This window comes from Chelmon rostratus, chromosome 6 (genome assembly GCF_017976325.1).
Source record: "Chelmon rostratus isolate fCheRos1 chromosome 6, fCheRos1.pri, whole genome shotgun sequence".
Taxonomy (NCBI): Eukaryota; Metazoa; Chordata; class Actinopteri; order Chaetodontiformes; family Chaetodontidae; genus Chelmon; species Chelmon rostratus.
This window is the reverse complement of record NC_055663.1, coordinates 14343657-14363512: the sequence shown is the minus strand read 5'-3', so window position 1 is coordinate 14363512 and position 19856 is coordinate 14343657. Positions and strand designations below refer to the sequence as shown.

Below are 19856 nucleotides of genomic sequence, written 5' to 3'. Positions count from 1 at the left end.
CGGAACAAATTAATGGCACAGAAGAAATAGCATATTTATATTTCACTTCAAATAGTCCAACTAAATATTGGGCTATGTGGTAAAAAGGGACACTGTTTTTCATGCGGCCTGGCAGCTTTAATCCTGTCGATCCAGTGTATTCTTCTTTTGTTGAATCTCAGTGTCCTCTTGTGTGCCAAGGAAGTAGCCCACTACCAACCTGTGCAGGTAAGGAGATGAAAACAATGCTTTGGGCAGAGAAAGTGCGTGTGAAGTTTTGCCCGAATATTTGAATATTCTGATCACATGGATCAAACTGTTTACCCAGCTGTAATATTATTTCAGATTTAACTAAAGAAAATAAAATACACCTGTCAGCTGTTTATTCGAAATATTTATGCATGTGTTTGCGCCTTAGCAGTAGCCGCCCTTGTGCTACACACAAACAAACATATAGTGGCTGGTGTGCTTCCTGACCAAATGGTCCTTATAGCAACCTTAAACGGTCGCCTGTGGTGCGCTAATGTAACTAATGCTAAGGGGGCAATAATGATAAGTAGGGTGGCCCAAAAATGGTATAAGGGTTCAGTAGCTCCATTGCTTCACCTATTAGCCTAATTTACATATTCATGGTTTTTATTATAGGCCACACATAGTATAGGCATATCTACTTGACCTTCCTGTAATGAAGTCCATTGACCTGAGTGTCCTCTCTGATCACATTTATATCTGTCAGCTCAGACCACTTATTGTAGCTTTCGAGAGACCCTTCGCCTATATTATGGTTTTTGTTAGATCAAATTAATTGCCATTGTTATTACAGGAACGAGTCATGTGGCAATTACAACAGACAGCAGGGTTCGAGAGAGAGAGAGAGAGAGAGAGAGAGCGGTGACTCTGAAAACTTTTGTCAAGTTGTTGAACACACAGTGAAAATGTATGAAGTGCCCGAGGCAAGATCCAATTACTTCAGCCCATCACTCCCTCCTCCAGCCGCTCTCTTTTTGTCTTGCTGTCTGTGTACACTGTGATTAAAAACGTATTTATTGATGCTGCAGAACTGTTAAGGCAAAAGGCAAACTGATAAAACACTGGACAGAGACAACCACGCATGCTCACTCATCAAGGTACTGTTCACAATCCTCTCCTCTCTCTCTTCCTACCAACCTGCAGTTGTGTCTGCTAAAGTTGTTTGCCCTCTATCCAGTGACTAATGAGCCAGTCTACAACATTACTTAGAGTAATACCTCAACCAGCACCACTAAAACTCAACAGGACACAGGTGGCCCAGTACTGTGTGTGTGAGTATGTGTCTGTGGGTGCCAGTAGTATGTGGGTATAGGTTAAAGAGTGTGCTTTTCAGAGTGACATGTCTTCCTTTTCCAATGCTGGCATCATGATTACTGGCAGGCAACTTAAGTTCATTAGTCAAAAGATCGGCTTATAAACTAGGAATGTTTTGCTGGATGCAATCATCTGCGTAATAAAGAATGGACATGGAGTGATTACTATTACTTAACAATGTCAGACTTCAGCAGTAGATACCTTGAAAATTGTTTCTGTTATCAGCTTGCATTGTGGTTACCTTGAATTCTGTCAGTTAAAGTCGCCTCCAATAATGATCCATTTTCACTGCAGTAAAAAATATCAAAATGTCCATTAAAATTCTCAAACCCGACCTTCAGCTGAATCCACTCCTCTGCTTTGAAGAATTCAGTGTTGTTCCAAACACTCCTAGCCACCAGAATATGGTTAAATACACTGCACTAGTTAACGCTCTGAAGCTTTGCCATAAGTAGCGTATGCATGTGTGTTAGATGGTACGGTCAGTCATACTTTTTACATTTTAACTAAAACTTTGAAATCCTGACAAGTCTATCTGCCTCCATCGTCCTCTCACTAACAAAGGAGCATATTTAAACCTTGCACTGGTACAATGTTAAGGCCCCATGCTTCACCCAGCCTCAACCCACAACATCAAGGGTCACATGGACTTTAATATTATGCACTTTTACATTCATAAAAGGCATTAGTTGTCACGAAAATGTCACTGAAACAACATAATTTACTTGTATGGTGTACATTTTTCGCAATTTACATCTCCATAAAAGGTAACATGGAATTTTGCCTAATAGGTGCAGCGACATACATTCATTAAGCCATTGCTGTATAATGTATTGCAGGCTTTAGTATTAAACAGTATGTATCATTATCACTATAAAATTGGTTAAAATGTCTTGCGAAAATCCATTATTGTTTGAAATATGTACGTTGAAATCTCCCATTACATTACACAGATTTTCAACATCATCTTTAATGAATGAGCCAATAAAAGTAAGTCTGTTAAATTCCCAACCATTACAGATCATCTCAATGCCAATATCTCTGCTTACATTCAATCTTACAACATTAACAGTTTGTTCATACTTCATTTTCTGAAATATTGTCTCTCCTCTACATATTTGACTTTCATTTTCCAGAAGCTGATTCCCCGGCTTCATCAAACCCTTCGTGCAAAGAGTTCAGACTTACAGTATCTTGCTTTGCAAACAATGCCTCTTGTCACATTCTGCCTCTCTCTCCCTTCCTCCATCCACATTTCCACTTCCCCAGGCTCCTTTATTGCCATCCTCTACCTGTCCACCAGATGCCCTTAGACTTTTCCACTTGTTCCAGTCACCTGACTCCCACAATCACCTGCTCACCTGTTTCCACTTTCCTTCATCAGCCCTGCAGTATATAACCAGCCCATTTCCACTCATTCCCTACCAGATTGCTACTTGTTTCCTGAATACTGAATACTGGAACCTGGAACCTGGAACCTGAACCTGACTCTGACTCTGACTCTGACTCTGATCCTAAACCTGACTCTGACTCTGACTCTGTATCTGTCTATTTCTGTTAACCGTGGACTCTCAGTTCCTTCTGTTTGGACTTAGATTATGTACCTTGATTTTATTTCTAAATCCAAAGTGATCATGTCTGCTTAGTTGTCTGCATTTGGGTCCTATTCTTGGCTGCATCGTCCTTGCCTGCCTGACAATCTGGCCAAAAAACATTTTTTGTGGAAGAACTAAATGAAGTGACTCATGCCATTCAGTCTCCTCTAATCTAGTGCCAAAATGCCAGTATAGAGCAGAAGGACATAGCTTCGTCACTGGCACGGAAAGTTTCTTCCAAGCCTTGGCTTGTAAAGTTGTTACATGGATTAGGTTTGTATTTAAACATCAATCCAGCCTCCTTTGCATCCTTGTTGGCTCGCAACGAACCTGGTTCCCAACCCGCCAACCTCCAACCCACACCCCAGCCTGCCTCCCAGTTGGCTAACCTCTGGATCATTAGCGTCTGGCCTGCCTGCCCTGATCCTATATTTCCTGAGCCCCGTTCAATTGACGGTCGGTTCAGGAGCCACCCTGATGTCTAGTGTCAATCTTGCTTTGAGTCTCGCCATGCCATTTTCAGGGGGTACCCCTACAGAGCCTACAGAAGAATACGTGTTCCATGAAATCCTTCTTTGGCTTTTCTTTGCTGCCAAGCTCCTTAGCCTAGCTAGCCTCTCAGCTGCCACCACAGGGCCTCCACTGCTCAGTGCCACGACTGACCACCAGCCAGATCTCCCTGATCTGCAGTTGGCCGTCTGCTGCCTGCATGATATTTTCTGTTTCCTGAAGCCTGAAACCTGTGACCTGTACCTGACTCTGACTTGGGACGGGTCTGCCTGCCTGCACCCTTTTCCCGTGGACTCTACCTGTGGACTCTCTGTTCCTCCTGTTCAGACTGTTTACCCATGCCAGTAAGGTCATGTTACTTAATTTTATCAGTAAATCCCTGAACTGCTCCTACCTGCCTGGTTGTTTGAATTTAGCTCTTATTTCTTGATTTGAGTTTGTTTTTGTTTATTTGTGTAGTCTTTGGACTAACTCCGGATTGTACAAGTAGTCGGCTCTCCAATTTTGATTTCACCTTGAAGTCTGCATGAAAGAGGAACATAAGGTGAAAACCTGATCCTGGCTATTATACAAACATTTACAGAAAACAAACTGGGATTGTGGTTCCATGTAAAAAAACACAATCTGTTACAGCCACTCTTGTCAGACACTGAACGATTCACATCCTATATTGTAAACAGGGTACGGAAATCTTTTCTTTCCACTTTCTAACCATGTATACAACTGTATCATATGATTGTCTCATTTATAATGTCATCTTCATGTTTCCTTAAGTAATGCTAACCAGTCTATATTTAGAGATATGTGTTAAGTGTTTGGCTTGTGCATGTGTTTAATAGAGTCTTTGTGCCCCAGGTGTTGGACCATATTTTTATTAATCTGTTTCCAGCTGTCACAGTGTTACAATAATGAGCGCAAGATGTGACATTATGATGTGTGTGTGTGTGTGTGTGTGTGTGTGTGTGTTTGTGTGTGTGTGTGTGTGTGTGTGCCAGCGTAACCTAGTAATGAACAGAGGCTATGATATGATCAGAGATATTCCTGTCTCCGGAGCAGATGTTACTCAACCTCCCATCTCTGCTCAGTGCTGATCATATTAAGTGTCCACATGTGTCTGTCTGTGTGCTTACATCCGTGTTTATATATATACATATATATATATATATATGTGTGTGTGTGTGTGTGTGTGTGGGCCAGGGACAAGTGTCTAATGCATTCATCTAGAAGAAATCACTGACAATGTGTTGGTGGATCAAAACATGCTAATAATAATAAATATTAAATATGACATGTAGTATTTCTCAGAATCAATATTGTGATACTTCTTTTTATAATTACAGTAATCGAGATGTGACAAGATGATTAGTATCTTCTCTCTTCCACCAGTCTGACGTTGTGTTTCTCAACCATAAGCCACGTGAACTGCGTCGCTTTCTAACACTGTTCCACATTTCTGTTCTGTTTGTTTTTACAGTTTGTCTTGCAGAAAATTGGCAGTGGTGCCGGGAATTATTTTTTTCACTCATTTTTGTCTAAAAATAAATAATTTACTAATCCTTTAATGGATTAGTTAAAAGACAATTTTAAAAACATTTCACCTCTTATTTCAAGAAAAGGGCTCCACACACGATAAAATAATAAAAAATGGATAAATAAAATGGTTATAATCGATATTTTTGAAATAATTATGTATCAAATGACATTGTGAATAACGGTATGAAATGTAACACCTGCAGTGGTAAACTTGCGCAGAATTATCACCTGAATCTGTTGCCCCCCTCAGTTTTAAAGGAGCTTTGTAGTAAGTCTGAGCTCATAGTTTCGCTGCCTGGTCTGCAGCTCTTACTGCTGTCACACGGACTGTCAGCTGCCTGCTCAGAACCAAAGGGTCGACAAAGTTAACAACTAGCTGATGAACATAGTGCAGTATTTAGTATTTAAAAATAATTGGTGGAGACAAAAAAAAAAACAAAAACACATTTATATTCGCCAAGTGACCACAAATGCGACTCAAAATGAATTATAATCTTGTTAATGATGCTGTTACGCTGCCCCCAACTGGCCAGAAAAACTGCTTTTGCAGGGTTAAAGGTTTATTAACACTTTTAACTGTAGGCTTAATGGCTGACCATATAGTTAAAAGGCTAAAAAACTTGAGCATTTGTCAATGGATTACTAACATTTATAGTTGCATTATTACCAAATATCATGACTAATAAACACTAGCCAAGAGGATTTTTCATAACCTCATGACTCAGATTGTTTTCCTATTAATGGCTTAAGTGATCTGTGAAGAATCAGTAAATGTTTTATTAACTGTTGATAAATCCATTAGTTACAACATATAAACCCTATTTTGAAGATCATTCACCTTTTGATTGCCTGTGTGGTAAAGAATTCCAGCAGGGAGGTTCCCTGTGAAATCAGATCAGGCGACAAACAACATAAATTCTCCGAAGTTGACAATAGACACACATCTTTGAGATACACGCATGAGAGTGAAAGAGCCAAAGAGAGCAAATGAGACGGGGAGCAGCTGTAGATTTACTGTTCCTGTCGAAGGGTTTGGCCTCTGAGAAGAGCCATGTGGAGCAGCGTGTCTCTCCCCTGGGCTCTCACAGCTGCACTTACCTCTGCTCTTTCTCTCTTGTCTAATGCTCTCATTCCCCCTTTGCTCATCTCGCCTCCTTCTCCTTCCATCCTTGCATCCCTCTCTTTCAGGCGCCCCCCTTCTCCGGTCTACTGTATCTCTCCTGTGTCCAGCTCCTGACCTTTTTGCCGCTGTTCTCTGTCAAACTGGAATTTGCAGTAAATCTTACATCTCCTGACCTCTTCTCGCTCTTATCATGCTCTCTCTTTTCTCCTACTGCATATCTGTTCTCTCTCGCTCCAGCTCTCCTCTTTACTCCTCTGGGCTTGTTTGCATTAGTTCTCTCATACACTTCTTTCTGTGTCCTCTGTCCCATTTGCCCACCTCCTATTCTCCATTTATCCTTTCCCCCAAATCTGTTTTTAACTCATCTTTTTTCTGTTCTTCTGTTATTACACTTTACTAACACACTTACACAAAGTATTTATTAGACACACACAGGAGGATGCATTTTTTGTCATTTTCACAGGAAGTAAATTCATGCATTTTGGATAAGGCCTCCATCATTCTTTAGGGAGCAACCCCGCCCAACATAGCATCTCTCTCTTTGTCATCCCACTGTTTTTTCTCAGAAGCCAAGTTTTAATGACGACTACGAATACTGTGATCATGCTGCGTGAGAGTATTGTTTTCTCTCTTTGTGCCGTCACTTCCGTTAATCCATCTGCTCTTAATTTATCTCTCTCCCTCTCCCCTCCCTCATACGCCTCTCTTCTCTGCTTCACACCCCCCCTCCGTTTTTATTTTCTTGCCATCCCTTTGAGTTGGGACCCATTATGGCAAATAGGCAACCAGCTTTCATGAACGTGGACACGTTGTCAGAAACGAGGAAGGGAAAGATAAGACTGGATGTGGGTGTTAATGATCTTTTAGACGGTTACTACTCTTGTGAGTATTGCTGTTTTGTCAGGGGGAGAAGGCAGTGTGCTCCGAATGGCCCATTGATTTCAGCCGTGTGGAGCCTTTAGAAACACATGCAGACAAACGCGTGCACACACACACACACACACACACACACACACACACACACACACACACAGGGAGTCTGGGAGAGTCTGTGAGGTTTAGCAGAGCCTGTCTCATCTACCCTGTCTATCCTTTAAGCTGTGCTCTGCTTTCTCACTAAATGCATGGTGGGCTGCTGGGCTGCCCTGGCAGAATGACAACTAAGACTGGTGCGAAAAGGGCAGAAATTTCCCTCTGTGGGGCGAGCAGATAGGACTCCACTGCCATCCAACACTCAGGCCAGCTCCAAACGTTTCTCTGCTCACTGTGGCTGCAGTGTAATGATCTCATACATCAGGTGTGCATGGAGAGTGGAAGGTGCATGAAATGAAAAATATCATTTTATGTGTCCTATTTGGCTGTTGGAATATTGATAGGCACAACCGTTGCTGTGGTCATCATTAGGCCATTTATATGTTCAACTGGGATTAAGATATAGCCAACCAACATGTATCAGCAATGCTGCCTGCATATAGTATTGGACATTTTTCCCCCCTGGTATTAGATTTCATGATTCTTACAATTCCTCCTCTATTTGCCACTGAAGCACCTCATTCCATAAAACATTTCACTTCCCCAAATCCATAGATGCAGCTCTGAGTCTCTTTGGGCCCATGTATTCCTCTTTCCCCATTAAGGCTGCAGGGGAGCAGTGGCTCTCCTCAGGTCTCCAGAGGTCGACTAGTGACAGAGTGAACTCATTATGGTGTGGAGGTGGGGCATCCATACCACAATAAGTGAGAGGGGGACTAATGAGCAGTTAAATCTATGGGGAGTGTGTTATGCACTCCCATTAACTAAACCATTGTAGTGTTAAATTTGTGTGTTTCAGCAGAGCAACACAGGCTTCTAATCAATTGTCAGCAACTGCAACTTGCAGCAGCTCTATAATGAACTGTTATGCCAGTTTAGAGAGGTTAGCTGTCACTCAGAGAGCGGCCTCATCAAGCCAAGGCTCTGTAGTATTTGATTGTGGCATTGCTTTCTTTGGGTAGCCTGATAACCTCTCTTTGTGTATGTGTTTGACAAAGAGAGGTAGAGAGGGATACAGAGAAAAAAGAGGCGAAAAGAGAAGGATAATTAGGTATCTTTCCTCACGCACCCCTCCCCACCCTTCTCCGTAGCTCTCAGAGGGGAGAGGAGCCTCGTCAAAGCCCTGTCATGAATTTTTAACAACCCTGTCGGTCTGCTCTCTTAGGAGGTGTGTATGTGTATGTGTGTGTGTGTGTGTGTGTATGTGCAGATTTGCATGTGCATGTTCACATACAGGAAGTGTGTAAGGGGAGAGGAGTATATTGATACAAAATACTGTAGTCCCACATTTTCCATTACTGTCACACAAATTGCTGGAGTATGATGCATGATGTATCAAGTATTGAGCAGCTGTTGCTTATACTCATGTATCATATCACATGCATCATGCTGCAAGGACCAAAAGGGAGATCTGTAATCAATATCCATATGTTCAAGCAATGCTATACTATATAGACTATACACATATGCGTTTAGCAAATTGAACATATTTTGAGAGATGGTCTGGATTTATGCAGGAGCGAAGCTTAGTTAGCTCAGTGGTGTGACATTAACATGATGTGACGTTACAGTGACATTAGCAGACATTAACCTAATGACAAGACCTCCTGCACTTGGCTTTTTCAGCATGGATGTGAACCGCCGCTCCTGTTCTCCCTCAGGTGGGACGTTATTACAGCTTTCAATCCTTTCTTTTCTTTTTTCATGGAACACTCGCGGAATGAAAATATGGGGAGCCAGGATTTTGTTTGGAGCGTTCCCAAACCGTAGGTGCAGCTGAGGTGTCACTGAGTTTAATTATTAATCAGGAAATACTGAGACATTGCACAACCATCCGGTTCCCCTGGATTTGCCGCCCATATTTTTTTTGTTAAAACCTCTGAATGCACAGTTAAACACTGGTTAAGCATTCTTGTAGTGACACTTGTTTTTGCAGGGTTAGATCTTGTTTGTGCACAGGTACCAGCGGCACAGAGGCATGCATGACCAGCACACGATTTCAAATTACAGATTGCTCATAAAATTGTTGAACTTTAAATAGAGCTCTCGATTGAGATGTTGACCTCCAGATCACTCAAACAGTTTGAACACCGTCGGTGCCTGGTGAAAGCAAGCGTCAGCCTCGAGCATTTGATGGGCACAGTTTCCCAATTGAAAACACATGATTCAGTGCTTGATGCGGTGATGGAGCTTGCTATTTTTGTACACGGTTACTTGGTGCGTAATAACTTCATGATCACTATTTCGTGCTGGCGTGTGTGTCTGTGTGTTTGTTTATGGTTCAGATGGGGTGTATATTTAGCTTCTGACAGGCAGTGCAGAGGAGGTGGAGACAGGTCTGGAACAGAGCCCGGGACTGGAGGCCAAAGGGATGGGACTGTTGATCAAGAATGGAACCATTGCCGACAGCAGACACATGGTCATAGGCACACACGTACACATTCATACCCGTGCTCAGTAAAAGCACAGAATGACATACTATAAACATCTCGTCCAGTTATTGCTCATGCACAAATCCGACATGCCTGATGTTAGGCTTTCCTTCTTGCGAAGTCTGGCAGATGGATATCAGACAGAGATTCAGCTATAAATACACTTGAAGTTAATCAATTCTAATTGCTTCAGTTCATTTAAAATACTTCCCTGAGTGGAGCTTCTCTGAGGCTATGGTAACCATGCTGTTGTGAAGGAAGTCAGACAGCTGGGTTTATTTAAGGGCAATCCTTTCCTCCACAGGGTTGTCATTAGTCAGTACAGTTGGAGAAGGGCAGGCCAGGGCCGGGCTAAGGTTTGATCTGTGTGGATTTACCTGGGCGAACATATACACAGTCTTGTGGAAGAGTGTCAGTGTGTGTTTGTTTCTCTGCCCGCTGCCTTCCTTTGGATCCCACTGTTCTTTTATTCTTACCCTTTACCTCGTCTCAATGCGCTAAGCAGTAGTGGTGGAATTTGAGCAAAATCTTTAAAAATGTATGAAACTGTTTAATTAGTTCACACATCAACTGTGAAATGCAGAAATCAGATCTCTCTCTGCCTCCAACATTTTCTATGTGTCATAGTGTTCTTGTTAGTGTTGTTCTCAGTTTTGACCTCATTTCCCCACAAAGGAAAGATGGAATCAAACTGTGAAGATCATAAAGAAAGCCTGTTGAGGCTTTGAATGTATTGTGCAATTGGAAAGCAATGTCAAAATATCACAGCATCCTCACACAATTTGAGGAGCAATTCTAAACTCATGATGCTTCAGTAATAAATAAATACTTCCCTGGATGTCTGCAGAGCAGTTAAGGCAACCATTAGTTCCCAGTTTGATAAATATGAGCTGTTTAGTTTGTGCTTGCCCTTTTTATTGCCTTTACTGTGTAACTGTGCGATAAATGTACTCCTCTCTCTGCTGTTCTCCATCGCTTCTCAGTGTGAGTGTGTGTGTGCATGTCAGAGAGATGTGTAAAGCAAAGGTGAGGTTAATTACATTTATATCCCCCTGTTATTTAGTTGTATCCAATTTGATTGACAGCCACTCAGTTGGTAATCTATTTGCACTTGACTTTATTCAGTGTTCTGCCATTCCTTACTCCCCCATTCCCCCATTTCTCTTCATTCTCTCTCTTGTGTGCCCTCTCTCTCTCTCTCTCTCTCACACACACACACACACACACACACACACACACACACACACACACACACACACACACACACACCTCTCCTACAATACAACATTTTCATTCTGACAGTATGGCCCTCTGTAGTGTGGCCTTTAGCGGACAGTGCTGTGAAACAGCGATAGCCCTGTGAGGCAGATCCTAATCATTTCTCCGTCTCTGGGATGGTCTCCATCCTGCTTTTTAACATGCTCTCTTTTTGCTCGGGTTTTCTATAATTAGACTGACGCTGTGAAGGAGGCATACCTTGTGCGGTTTCCAATCTAAATCCCTGTCATATTTCACTCCCCAGAAACTGGCCACAGCTGCTGAGAACTTCCAGATGGAGTATCAGTGGAAAGACGAGTTTGAGGTAACAGAGGGAAACAAAAACACAGGCACACACACACTGACACCTGCATACACACATTCATTATACAGCATGTGTTTCATGTTTTATGTGTATCTGTATGTGGGTAAAACACAGGGAAATGCACACACACAAACATTAATGGTCACATAGTCTGGATTTACTGGCCATAAATTAGTTTTATTGTTTGAATAGGTTTAATCTGTTTGCGTCTGTGTGTCGTTAGCGGTGATTACAGCTCCATTAGTAAATAGGTTTATTGCACATCATACACTGTGTTATGACACTTTATGCCCCTCATTTCAGATGACAGATACTCTGCTTTCTAAGAACGACAGTGGCCGACAGTTATAAGCCAGAGTAAAGGTGGTCATGAAAAGTACGAGTCACAGACATAAGCAGTGAATTGCTATATTGCTTTCTCAATGGCAGGGAAATGCTTCCCTGGAGCATTGCAAATGGCTGTAGGCGCACAGACACAGATGTAAAAAGAGGAACACTCTGCACACTCAGCTTAACTCATACAGTATTCATTCGATCGGTAGCAAGGACCAGTGTCTTCATTAACATAAAACTGAAGAATTTACTGATGGAGTTGTCTGCCAACAAAATAAAGAACTGTTTAGAAATGGAGCAGGCGTTTCATGATTACATAAATGTTACACTTCTTTGTGCAACACCCTAAAGCAGCCACAAAATGATATTTGCGCTTCTGTGTGACTTGTTTACAGGATGATGAAATCGCCTACTACAACGCAAAGGACAATGTGAGCATGCTTTTTCTTTTTTTTTTCCTTCCGTGTATTTGCTCTGCTTCCATTTTAGCCCCTGCAAACACACAGGTCACACACAGACATGGGAAGTAATATGCTTTTGCTACACTGCACCCTTTCTCTTCCTTGTCCTCCCTTTCACCTCCTCGTCTTCCCTCCTCTCCTCCATTTTCCTTTTCTTATTCACCACATTCATGGCTTATTTTTTTCACCCTTGCCTCAGCCTTTTGCTGCAATCCCTCCCTATTTTGCCTCCTCTCCAGCCTTTTCTTCCAGAGTAGCTTCCCCTCCGTCATCCCTCCTCCCACCCCTTCTCAGGTGAAGAGGTTTCTGCCATGTTTCTCCTCTAATTGACAGATGAGATGTATGAGCTGGCTACACTGTTGCTTTATTAGGAAGTAACTGTTCACGCTCCTTTTCCCTCCCCCCCTCTTGCTTTTTGTCTCTCTCTCTCTACTCACCACCTTGCTCCCGCTCCACCCTGCATTCTTTCCTCCATTTCTCATCATGCGTTTCTTCATATATCTCCCTGTCTGCACTGCTCTCATTGATGTAAATTGGTGAATGCACGGTAGGAGTTATAAATCTCCACAAGGGCCACCGACAATCTGTCTGTCTCCTGCTACTTCTCCCCAGTGAAAATGATAAAAAAAAGAGAAAAAGCAAGATATCGTGAAGCATACAGTCGGTGATGCTATATTTTCTTAAACGAGCTGGGAGGATGTGAAAAATGCAGCGATGACATTATCACATCAGACGGGAGTTGATGAGGATGTATAGCCAGAGTGTCTTTGAGGCGCTGTGCTTTTAAATAAACCCACAAACTGTTTCATGCATGCAATGATGCTTCAGCAAATAGAATAAAGAGGCTTTGTATGACGTCTTAAACCTCCGGTCAGCATTACTGTCTGCATCTTTTTTCTCTCTCAGCTGGATGCAAATGAGACAGAGGGAAGGAAATACAGGATACGCCCAGACTTTAAAGAGGACCCATCATTTAAACGTTTGACTGATCACAACCACACGGCTGTCCACATTCCCACTGACATCTATGATGGCTGTGAGTACACACGCACGCGCGAACCCGAGTGGTAACCATGGATACGGCTGACACACCAACCCATTATGAAATGTCGTTTACAGATTGTGCCTCTAGCAAATTGGCCCGTGGCTAAATGATGGTTTAAAAAAAGTGATACAGCATAATAGGATCTTCTCCTGTGCTATACTGTCTCTTGGTTAGCTGTACGTCCTTAATGAGCAGAGCGTTCTTACTGGAATGAATTGATGTCTGCTTAAAGGCTTTGTCTGAACAAAGCTCTAACATGAACCATTCATTTTGGGGTTTTTTTTCTTTTTTTTTTATTAATTTGAGCAAAGATTTTCTTAATGACTCTTTTGATTCAACCTTTTCATGTGTCCCGAGGCTTTGAGTTAATAGCTCTGAAGCATAATCATAAATAAAAAGTTTGATTGATGTGAATTCTTCCCTGTGATCACATTTAATATGTGCTATACTTGGCTGTATTTTTTTACTTACTGCACGTTTTCTACATCCTCCGGGAGTAGAAGGTTTATTTGGAGATGTATATTTAGTTATACTCACTGTTAATGCTAGTGACTGTGAAATCAAATAAGGTGGCTAAATGTTTTTCCCTGAACTACATCCCTGCGTGATTATTAAACTGTAACACCAAAGCTAAAATAAAGCAGTGTGATGTCTCCATCCATCCAGCATTTTTGCAGCCAAGGAACAATATTTCATTGTTAAATACAATCTGGGCCAGTATCCGTCTCATGGCCCTGTGTATGCTTCATGTCATCAGCTGCATTTGAGCTGCTCGGCATTGATTTAAGATTATGATGAAACATATCTGTTGCAGAGTGTATTTGCCCTGTTTGTCCTAAAAGTACATTTCTGATCATTTCCTCATCAAGCCGTGACATTTACCTTGAGTGGTTCAGAATAATTTGATTCTCCAGAGTCACTCTGACATTAGCACAGCTCAAGTTGAATGTCAATGACTTAAGGATGGTCTGTTGAATATCTTAACTCTGGTCTGAATTATGTATTATAAGGGCTTTCTTTTCTTCTATTTTTACATTTTACACTCTTGGGTGATGTACTGCTGAAGGAGTGAGCAATACAGTGTTCAGTGCCTTGCTCAAAGATACTTCAGCAGGGCAAATGCTTCATGATGGCTTTGAACACGAGTCCAATTACAGGATAGTTTCTGTAACCAGCAGGCTCCACTGTTACTACTTGGCTTGTGCTCGTGTATTATTATCAGTAGCTGTGTGAGACTGGGTATCTGTGTGTGTGTGTGTACGTGTTTGGATATTCACTCAGTAGCGTGTCGTGGGATGTGGTGCGTCAGCAGTGACTTGGAGGGACAGCAGAGTGGAGTGACGTCCTCTGCATGGCCCTCAGCCTGCTGGGGAACCGTCTGGCCCCAAGGTTACACACTTCACCTTTCCGCTGACCCCGAACACAGGGGGCAGAAGTGAGGGATTGCGATGGGCGCACACTGTTGTCGGGGTCTGTTATCTGCAAAAGTGCATGCCTGGTTTATTAGCATGCTTTTGAACTCATTGTGACTTTGTCATTTTTTTCCCAAGACACCTCTCTGGCCATAATCTGGGCTGTGTGCCATGACTCCTCACACTCCCTTTCTCTCAAGGATGCTGTTTATTGGTAGCCTGTAATGAGTATGCATAGATACACTGAGCTTCTGGGACCTATCCAGGGCTGACGTCTGATCAGAGCGAGATAAAAGAAACTATAGGTGTGTGTGTGAGGACCCAAAGCTAGTAGCTCTCTCAGGTATTGTGCCACAATCTCTGTTATTGGGACTGGGAAGCTAGTCCCTGCAAGTTTATTTTGAGGCTGAGACAAGGTTTTAGGATTTAGGTTAGAATTAGTTTAGCTAAGGGTTAGGGTTAGGGTCAAGATAGGACATGTAGCTCTAATGAAAGGAGGCTAAGGAATGACTGTATTCAAAGAAGAGTCCCCAGATGAACAGCAAGTAACATTTGTGTGCCTGTGAGCATGCACACACTCATATGTGTGTCTCACTCACTGTGTCAGATATGAGCAAACATGCAGGAGTGTGTATTTTCTATGCCTGGAGAAGGCATACGTTATTGACGTTATTGGGATTTCGGTTCTCCAATTTGATCTCCACCCTATAAATGTTCCAGGAATAGCCTTTGCGCAGCTGGAGAAAATTGGATTTTCTGGGTATAGTGGGAGGCAAGTTTATGAAATCACCTTCTATAGGCAGCGGCACGTTACGTGTGTGAGACCAGCGTAGGATAGGAAACGTTCAGATGACAGGCAGATCGCAAAAGCCGCATCTGTTGGTCCAGTGAAGGACAGAGTGTGAGAGAGAGATACGCACAAAGAAAAGGAAATGGTTAAATTCAGCTGCGTTGCTTTTGAATACAGAAGCTGAAAATGTATGTATACAATATATATGACGCCTCAGGGCAAGACACAGATAAATAAATCATTTTGAAACATATGATATCCCTCATCTTCAGGATGGCGTGCTAGCTAGCCAGCGTTTTTTCTCTTCAACAGACACAGGATAAAACAGCTGACAAGAGAGGCGGCAGCACTCAGAGAGACAGACAGAGAGGATTTTGTTACATTTGGGCAGAGCCAGGTTCTCCCCTGTTTCCTGTCTTTGTGCTAGGCTAAGCAAATGGGCTCGAGTTAGTGTAAAGACATAATAGTGGTATTGATCTTCTCGTCTTACTCTTGACAAAAAGGTAAATCGAGTAATTCCCCAAATTGTTAAAGTATTCCTTCTTTGAAACTTTCTGCTGACTCTCACTGTCACCTCTCATCAGAGTGACTTTTCTTTAGTTGAGCTATAGTGTTCTTTTCAAGAGAAAAAGTACACGATGATGGAGTGTATGGGTGGATGTACTACTTACCCTTAATTATGACAGTGAAAAATAATGTAGTCTTTAATGTTTAAAAAAAGCTAATCTATGTTGCATTCGTGAATTAAATTGCACCCCTGATATCCTGCTGAGATGAAGTCATCACTGGGTGTAGATTCGGCGTGGCATCAAAGCCATGCAGAGTGCAGCCTGGGAATTCATTAGTGTCAGTGGCAATATGGGCGACTAGGGGATGCTGTATCCCTTATGAAACAGCTTAATAAATATGATGGCTAAGTCAGGAGTACTCCAAAACCAATGAACACATTAAAAAGCAACATATTACTTCTGGTTTTGGTTTGCTTATTTAGCACTGTATTAGCCTAGAGGATGTGTGTATGCGTGTATCTCCCGTGTGTTTATACCTAGCTATTTCGCCAAGTCTAAATAGGTATGGGTGGGCCTGCATGAAGATCGCTATCAACCTAGGCCTACTTCATCCGTCCGTCTTCACTGGAAAATCACACATGCAGTTTGTAATTTTCTCATTATCTAACAAGGGCGGTGGCGGTGACTTTCTCTCCCTTTCCCTTTAAAATCCTACACTTAATGAGGGTAATACATTACTGTGCACGCATGCTGCATGCTCTCTCTCTTTCTATAATAAAAAAATGTGCACTCCTGGCAACCAAGGCTTCATTAACTCAGCCCTCCAGAGGCATGCATGCAAATGAACAGTGTTTGCTTTGCACATCAATGGGCCACGTCACACTCAATACAGGACACCAATCTACCTCACACATATGCACACACACACGTAGATGTACACATAAAAGCATATATACACGACTATATTAGTGTAAAGAAAGAGAGGACAACCAAGGAAGGGAAAGGAAGACACAGCAGAGATTCAGAGCATGGGTAGAGTTGGGGCAGCGTGTGGTGTGTCTCCATCCATCATAGTGAGTGTTATGTGGCTCTGAGCTGTCTGGGTGCTGTGTCATTACATCCATAATGCCTGTTGCCTCTCACAACACACACTATCAATCACACGCACGCATGCACACATACAAGCAGACACGCTTGCACACACATCGGGTGTTTGAGGCATAATTAAACACAGTTTGATTTTTATCAGTGTAAACCCATTACTTGCCAAAAAGCCATTCCTCAGTATTTTTTGCTAAATACCGGCATTGGCTGGGTGTGCTGGCCTAATATTTGCTCCTGCGTCCCGCTGGGTGAGTAGGCTGACACTGAGTGAGCTTGTGCATGTGAATCTTAATGAATGTTCTAATCTGGGATGTCCGCATGTCTTTGTCTACAATGACTTGCTTACCTACACTGCTACATCCTTTGATCGTTATAGAATACACGCACAGACATGCACAAATTCACACAAGTTGTGGAAAATCAAGATCTGACCGCAGGAATGTACTATATATTTTTTTTGGGTGTTAAAGATATGTCCGTCTTTGTTGCGTTTTGACATGTACGTGTTTGTGTATGTGTGGATTTCTAGCCACCATTGTGCTGAATGAGCTGAACTGGACGGAGGCACTGGAGGAAGTGTTCAGGAAGAACAGAGAGGATGACCCGACCCTTCTCTGGCAGGTGTTTGGTAGCGCTACAGGCTTGGCTCGTTACTACCCAGGTAAAAAAAAAAAAAAAAAAGATAAATAAATAACAACAGTAAATAAAAATGCCTGCCATTTATCATAGAGGTCCCTGACCGATTATTTGGCCTCTTAAATTGTTTGTGTTTCTGTTAATGTCACACTGAAGCTGTGTATTATTTGGTTGACTTAACATACAGCATGTGGCCTTTAATCATGACTAAAAACAGCCAGGGAACATATACACAAGTCTGCTTTGTTCATATCTCACTCAGCAGAGGCGCAATAAATAATCCCCATTGCTCAACTTGTCCTGATTTTATATGTGGAGCCGCAGATAGTGTCATACTATGTTTAAAGGCATTACTCCAGTGTTGCTCTCTGCCGTGAGTGTTTTCTCTGCCAAGCCATTTCTATTCATGAGATTCCCTGTCATTATAGACTCTGTATAGCTTTATGGGAAAAGTTTATGTCTAATATTCATGAATTTTCATTGGCCCTGAATTTATTCCTCTTTGTTCCTTTTTTTTTTTTTTTTTTTTACCTCTTAGCATGCATGATAAGCAGTCACAAACCCTGGTACGGGCTTGTTTTCATGGTGTCCCTCACTAATAGCGTACAGGTAGAAAGCAGCCGATTTTTGTTAAAGCAAGTGGATCCGGTGCACTGTGCTTTATCTCTCAGATGAATATTCTTTCTGCTGTTTACCTCTTCATGAATAATTTTAGCCAGAATTATACATGTTATAATGTTGATGGTGTCAGAAATGTAGGATTCTGTCCCACAAGCTGACTGTCATTATGGAACAAATGTGAGATTTCTTTTTTAGAACCTCCCAAAATGTGTCGTTTCTTAACTGCACAATGTGACTGACAGCAAATAGACGCTGCTAGGCTGAATATGACAGTGCTTATTGCCTGATATTTGCAGATCAACACTTACAGTCTGAAAATAATCCAAAATAGGAATTAGTGGTTTATTCTCTTTAATTATGAAAACAATATTAAAAACACACATCTCATCTCCTCCTGAAGCCTCTCCCTGGATGGATGCTCGTAAGACCCCCAGTAAAATCGACCTGTATGACGTCCGCAGGAGGCCATGGTAAGAAAGCTGCTAGAAAAACTGCAAGAGGCATAACATTCAGTCAATGTAGGTCAGAATTCAAACCCAAAATTAAAATGATTATGCATTTAGGTGTATTTATGATTGTTTACTGTTATGTAATTTCTTCATAGGTCATTTGATTGTTGGTGTTTATGAAGAGAAATGTTTCTTCTAATTGTATGACCCCTATTCCAAAAAGTTAGGACGTTGTGTAAAACATAAATAAAAACAAAATGCAGTCCACAACTTTCCCAGTCTTTTGTTGCTCCTGTCTCAACTTGTTTGAAACATGTTGTTGCATCAAATTCAGAATAAGCAGACATTTACAGAAATCAATGAAGTTGAGGATGCAAAACATTAAATATATTGTCTTTGTGCTGTTTCAAATTGAGTATATGTCAAAAAGGATTAGCAAATTATCACATTCTTTTTTTATTTATGTTTTACACAGCCTCCCTATTTTTCGGAATCTGGGTTATAGTAAGTGCAGGAAGTGTATCAGTAATATTGTGATCAAAGTAAGTTATTGTGTAAATCGTTGGTCAGAGTTATTGTGCCTCAGACCAGCTTGTCTTTCGTTAATTAATGCCCATCCAGGTACATTCAAGGAGCTGCCTCACCCAAAGATATGCTAATCCTCGTGGATGCGTGAGTGACTTTACAACCTCATTGATCCATAACCATCTCACATCAGTCATGATTTCCCCTGACTATAATACACGCCTTCCTAGATTTGCCACATAATGCAATGCATTTCCCAAAGCAGAAGCATTTCTAATTACACTGCGTAAAATCTCACAGGACAATAACTGAGCTGACAGATTGCAGTGAGAAGCTGTCAGGTGCTCATTATTATTATTATTATTTATTTATTTTTGTTGTTGTTGTTGCTGCTGCAGAAGTGGGAGCGTGTCTGGCTTGACTCTCAAACTGATCAGGACCTCCGTCAGCGAGATGCTGGAGACTCTGTCTGATGACGACTACGTCAACGTGGTTTATGTGAGTATGATCAAGCCCTCCACTTGCTGAACGTTGGGCGCTCTGTTTGTGCTTAGGCGACGGGTGTGTGTGGGGGGGGTGGCGCTCGCTGAGAAAGGGGACAAGTAATGGACGGATTCAGAATGTGCGCATCAGATGTATTTGAATGCAGATACACACATGAAGACTTGTCCACACGTACACAACACACGGCCACACACACACACACACACACACAAGACAGACAGAGAGATGGATGACAAGTAATGAAATATGGATTTCTCTCAGGTCTGGCCACCCTGAAACAGACCTTTAATGAAATACCCACTGCTCTATTTGGTGTACAGGATTAAAACCCTGCCCT

At 42.0% G+C, this 19856-nt stretch overlaps 1 protein-coding gene across 2 annotated transcripts in view; it reads left to right on the top strand.

Moving 5' to 3' along the window:
* The window catches only part of LOC121607393 (voltage-dependent calcium channel subunit alpha-2/delta-1), a 55428-nt gene that overhangs the window by 9615 nt on the left and 25957 nt on the right, over nucleotides 1-19856 (top strand). For both annotated transcript variants that reach the window (XM_041938146.1, XM_041938145.1), the window contains exons 4-10: nucleotides 11071-11130; nucleotides 11859-11894; nucleotides 12831-12960; nucleotides 17314-17445; nucleotides 18442-18511; nucleotides 19112-19162; nucleotides 19414-19513. In XM_041938146.1, the coding sequence (XP_041794080.1) occupies nucleotides 11071-11130; nucleotides 11859-11894; nucleotides 12831-12960; nucleotides 17314-17445; nucleotides 18442-18511; nucleotides 19112-19162; nucleotides 19414-19513 (579 nt within the window). The remainder of the gene's footprint in view (nucleotides 1-11070; nucleotides 11131-11858; nucleotides 11895-12830; nucleotides 12961-17313; nucleotides 17446-18441; nucleotides 18512-19111; nucleotides 19163-19413; nucleotides 19514-19856) is intronic.